Source organism: Lucilia cuprina, chromosome 5 (genome assembly GCF_022045245.1).
Source record: "Lucilia cuprina isolate Lc7/37 chromosome 5, ASM2204524v1, whole genome shotgun sequence".
NCBI classification, from domain to species: domain Eukaryota; kingdom Metazoa; phylum Arthropoda; class Insecta; order Diptera; family Calliphoridae; genus Lucilia; species Lucilia cuprina.
In genome coordinates, this window is record NC_060953.1 from 39477910 (window position 1) to 39483289 (window position 5380).

Consider the following 5380-nt stretch of genomic DNA (forward strand, 5'->3'; position numbering starts at 1 on the left):
CATGAAAAAGAAATTTGTTTGAAAAGTTTCTATAAAAAGCAAATTTTCTATCTAAAGAAAATTTCTATTAAAAGAAAATTTTGTTAAAATTTACTTTTTAAGAAAATTTAATTAATTTTCTATTATAGGAAAATATTTTTCGAAAATTTACTTATAAATTTAACAAAAAATTTTTATAAAAAGAAAAATTTTGGAAAATTTCCATAAAAGAACAATTTTTTATTAAAAGAAATATAATAAAAAATTTTCTATAAAAAGAAAATTGATAGAAAAATTTTTAACAAAGAAAATTTATGAATATTTTTAAAGTTTTCTATAAAAAGAAAAGTGATTTTCGATCAATTTTCTCTTCGCATCAACTAACTTTCCATCAAAGAAAATCTATGGAAAGTTTTACATAAAAACAAAATTTATGGAAAATGTTTCTATAAAAACAAAATTTATGATTTATAAAAAGAAAATTGAATAAAAATTGTCTATGAAATGAATATTTGATTAAAATATTTTATAAATTTTTCTATAAAATTTAAATTTATCCGTAGTTTTATAGAAATTGAAAATTTTGTAAAAATTATTTTCTGTGATATTTGAACTAAAGAAAATATGTCAAGCATATTTTCAGGCATTGCATTGTTATTTAACAATAAAATAATTATAACGCTTTTAAATTTACTTTTTGCATTAATAAACGATTTAAGATAAGAAAACGTTTGCATTTATTTAATAATATCTTTTTAATACTTTTTTATTTTAACAATTTCAAATTAAATACATAATTATATCTTAATAAAACATCATTCCATTCGTACAGCAATTACAATTGGGCTGGTATCAGCTTATAGAAATCCACTAAACGTTGAGCTTCACGCCATCCCGACTCCACAGCACCGTGAACCGTAGAATAATAATGATTGTGGGTAGACTCACCAGCAAATTGTACTTTGGGTTTACCCTGAACATCTGTCAAAGGATACGCCAAATCCCAAGCTCCAGTACGTAACTCATCGGTGTACATGGAACGAAAAGTGTAGCTGCCACGAAAACTGGCATTGGAAAACCATTGGGTGCGTTTAAAGTTAATGGGTTGTGGTATGGGAAAAGTAAAGAACTTTCTAAACAACCATAAAAGACCATTTAAGACCTCTTCTTCGGCTAGGGATTCCATATGGCAAGCATGTGGACCTATAATCCAACCTTGCCAGAGTCGGGGTTGATAAGAGACACGATAGAAACCAAATACACTTTCCAACCAGAAAAGCTCAGAGTTTCTTAATTCCTTAAGTTCTTCTTCCTGCCAAAGGAAGCATACACCTGACCAGTCTTGAGGGCCAAAAGGTTCTTTAAACTCTAGAAAGAATTTGTCAACTGTGCCCAATTTTAAGCCTTCAATGGCTCTAATTTTTTGTCTAGGCAGTGAAGGAGTAAAGAGGGTAGAGTGGTTTTCCTTTAAAACTCCTAAGGATGTAGTGCATATAACATGATCGGCCGTTATCACTTGACCATTAAAGCAACGTATTTTGACCTGGTTGTCTTGAAGCCAATCTATATTTTGTACTCTATGATTGAGTAAAATACGTTTTGTTAAAACTCCCCAAGGATTTTGGTCCTCAGCTTTCATTAAAATATCCAGAAAAGTTTTAAAGCCCTTATCTCTCCAGTTCAGCAGCAAGTCGCCTTCACATAGCCAATATTCCAAATGGCCTTTACCGGAAACTTCAAAAAGATGATCAGAGGCTTCTACAGAACTTTCAAATTTCTTAAAGTTTTCCAAAAACTCTACAGCCACTGTACGATCTACTTTTGTGGGCAATTTTTCCACCTCACACCAATATTTCTCAGTCAAATAAGAACCCAACGAACCCTCATAGTCCACTAAACCCTCTTGTCTTTCGGGTATAGAATTAAAAGCAATCGATTTTAATTGTTCTGCTAGATTTTCCTCCAAAATCTCTTTATTCGATCTAATACATTTGTAGTCATCATAGACAGTGCCCGTACTCTCCAACACATTTAATTTCAATTTTTGTACGGTCTCATAGATGACATTATTTTTCTCACCATGACACCACTGAGCACCCAAATCGACCACACTATCGCCAAACGGTATAGTGTGTATGCGACCACCAATACGATTCTCTGCTTCTAATATGATTACATTTTGACAACCGGACTCTAGTAATTTTGTAGCGGCTGCTATACCAGATGGTCCGGCGCCGATTACAACAACGCGAGCGGTTTTTAATGATTTGCGTGCAACACTAGGTGCTAGGGACATTGCTGCTAAAGCTTTTAGTATTTCTCTAATAAATGTTATTATCAATATTTGTTTAATTTATAGTTTAAATAGTATTTATTAATAATTAATTTAAATAATAACACCAAATAAATAAAAATAGCACGCACGGTTTCCACTTTTATGATTAAGTCTATTCAACACTTTGTTTGCTACTGAATTGTGTATTTTACTCTTGCTGGTTGATTTTCGTCTATTATGCGCATTATCGCTGAGTGGTTTCCATGAAAGAGTTTTATTATAGTTTATTTTTCTTTAAGAGAAAAACTGAGAAATATGTGACTACTCTCTTAATATGTAAAGCATTAAGATACTATTCAGGTAAAATACTTACTAGGTATCTAATAGATTTATTTGTTTTGTATGTTTTCGTATAGGTAAATTAGTAGATTAAAAATATTATTTATTTACTTAAGTAATAAAAATTATTTAAAAATAAAAGTATTACAGAGGGTGTTATCTTTATATGTAGTACATAATTGCGGCTTGAGTAGTTTTTTCACAGGTACCCTATACTGACATACATGGCATTTTCCAATAGGTTGACAACATCTAGAAATATACTAAATAATTTAATTTCAAAAGTGCAAAAAACTTGGGTTCAGTTCCAGTTGAAGCTCATTTTTAGTTAAGTTCTGGTTCAGTTCTAGTTCAGTTCTAGTTCAGTTCTAGTTCAGTTCTAGTTCAGTTCTAGTTCAGTTCTAGTTCAGTTCTAGTTCAGTTCTAGTTCAGTTCTAGTTCAGTTCTAGTTCAGTTCTAGTTCAGTTCTAGTTCAGTTCAGTTCTAGTTTAGTTGTAGTTCAGTTCTAGATCAGCTCTAGTTCAGTTCTACATAAAGCATGCGTCAACTAAATTAAACTCATTTTCAGAAATTGTTATTATGGAATTGTAATTACATACAAAAATTAAACGATAATGATAACAAAACCATAATAATGTAAATAATAAAATGTATGTTTAGGTACAGCATTTTAAATTCGTATTTGTCTGTCATTAATTTATATGATCTTAAACAATCATTCTTCCAACTCGCCTTGTGTCTCGTATCAAATGTATTATAAATCTTATCAGTTTTTCTATTTGGCTTGTAGTCAACTAACATTGTGTGATATAAATATAAAGTGTCAATTGCTAGTAAAGTAGTTTACTAGCACACAGTAAATACACTTATAAATAGTTGTATATACGAGCATTTAAGTTGTTGTAATATTAGCTAAAACAACTGAAAAATTAAATATTTAGAAATCATGTTCATCAATTGCTGAGAACTTTAACAGATAGTATGAATAAAATAACTCTTATCTTAAGAAGTTATGGGGGTTTCACGATGGGTGTTAGTATATTTTGTTATGTTTTTTCGAGACATACGATAGCATTAATACAAATCTACTACAATCAAGAATTTAAAATATGTACAGTTAAAACATCCAATTTCATTATTTAATATTCTGAAAATCTTAAGGATTATTTAATAGTAAATACTTAAGCACATGATAAAATATCCTGACTGTCTGCTTTACATTTTGCAAAATAATAAGTTGTTAATTTATAAATTCCATTAATAAAATGCCAGAAGACAAGAGACAAAAATGTAGCAGCAGCAACAAAAATAACAACAATAACCATAAATTAAATTAGCGAAAAGATGAGAACAAAAACATTTTACTTATATTTGCTCATTACAATAAAGACTTTTCAGCATTAACAATTTAAATATTTTATGATTTTCAATTACAGGATAATTGTCAACGGATTGTTAACACAACAACAACAGGAAAAGACAGCAACAACCACAAATATCATGACTATGACGACAATGAAAATGTTGACACTGACAACCATAGTGGCAACAAAAATATGCAAAATATCAACTATTTTAAGCTTAATCATAAAAACAACTACAATAACAATAAGAAAAACTCAATGTACTATGAGAAGGACTATAAACAACATAGAGCAGAAGTAGGAGCAGCAACTCCACGCATTGATAAACTACCAGACGACAATAATACGGTTGATGAGCAGGATGATGAAAATGAGAGTGTGTATAATAAGCCAGAACATGATGAGGATGGTGCTGACGATGATGCGAATAATGACAGCGACATAAACATTAACAACAACTACAGTAATATCAACAGATATATTCACAGCTATAACCACAAAAAACAAACAACAGCAACAAAAGATTATACTGAAAATAACAACAACAACAATATGGTAAACAAGAACAGCAGATATAATAACAATAACAAAAACAATCAGGATTTTCAAAATGAGAATAAAGAGGAAATACATCCCAAAGATATGGAGGATGAAGACGAATGGTCAACCTCATTGTTAACAGCAGCATCATCATCGTCATCATCATCTAGTAGTGGTGGTGGGGCCATAACATCGGATGAAATACAACCAGATATAATACCATATCCGCCACCACCATTTTCCGCAAATAAGCACACAGGCAGTGGCAACCACAACAGCAACAAGAACAACAATAGCAACAATGACAACAACAAAAATAATAACAATAATAACAGTAATAATAATGATAAACATAAAAATACACAAACAAACTGGCTAAAAGAGAAATTCAAACTGGAACAACATAGTAAACAAAAACAACATCAACACAAACAACTACAGCAGCAGCAGCAACAACAATACTACGAACACTGGTTACTGCAGCAATACAATAACAAACCATATCAAACAGAAAGTCTGGCAACATAGCAGCAGCAGCAACAACAACAACAAAAAGAACAAAAACAAATTAAGCTTAAACAAAAACAATGCCACGACCATCATAACCACCATCAACAGCAACAGCACCAACATCATCAACATCAGCAACATTAAAGGCAACAACAACTAAAATGGTCACAAAATTACCATAAACATCCAGTTGATAGTTTTTAGTAGAATAAGCTCTAAAACAACAACAAGAACAACAAAAAGTAACCGAAGACTAAACTTGTAGATAAAATAACAAATGGCTAAAATGTCAGATGTTTCTATTTAGTTCTGGCTTTTTTTTAGTTTTCCCTAGATATTTTTTGCGGAAGTAAAAATTTGTACCATTTTTATT

The 5380-nt window shown here is 30.6% G+C and overlaps 2 protein-coding genes across 2 annotated transcripts; one reads left to right on the top strand and one right to left on the bottom strand.

Moving 5' to 3' along the window:
- Positions 1 to 674: 674 nt before the first annotated feature.
- Positions 675 to 2437, bottom strand: LOC111683880 (spermine oxidase). The gene has a single exon (XM_023446006.2). The coding sequence runs from the start codon at positions 2273 to 2275 to the stop codon at positions 815 to 817; it is 1461 nt and encodes a 486-aa protein (XP_023301774.2). The 5' UTR covers positions 2276 to 2437; the 3' UTR covers positions 675 to 814.
- A 1182-nt stretch (positions 2438 to 3619) lies between these two features.
- On the top strand, positions 3620 to 5025 carry LOC124420234 (putative uncharacterized protein DDB_G0293878). The gene is made up of 3 exons (XM_046952461.1): positions 3620 to 3625; positions 4030 to 4740; positions 4939 to 5025. Exons 1-3 carry the CDS (start codon positions 3620 to 3622, stop codon positions 5023 to 5025), a joined length of 804 nt encoding a protein of 267 aa, XP_046808417.1.
- Positions 5026 to 5380: the final 355 nt, after the last annotated feature.

Coding starts and splice junctions, on each gene's coding strand:
- LOC111683880 (XM_023446006.2), bottom strand. CDS start 2,275: ATGTCCCTAGCACCTAGTGTTGCACGCAAATCATTAAAAACCGCTCGC.
- LOC124420234 (XM_046952461.1), top strand. Junction 4,741..4,938: donor ATCCGCCACCACCATTTTCC/GCAAATAAGCAC, acceptor AAACAACTACAG/CAGCAGCAGCAACAACAATA.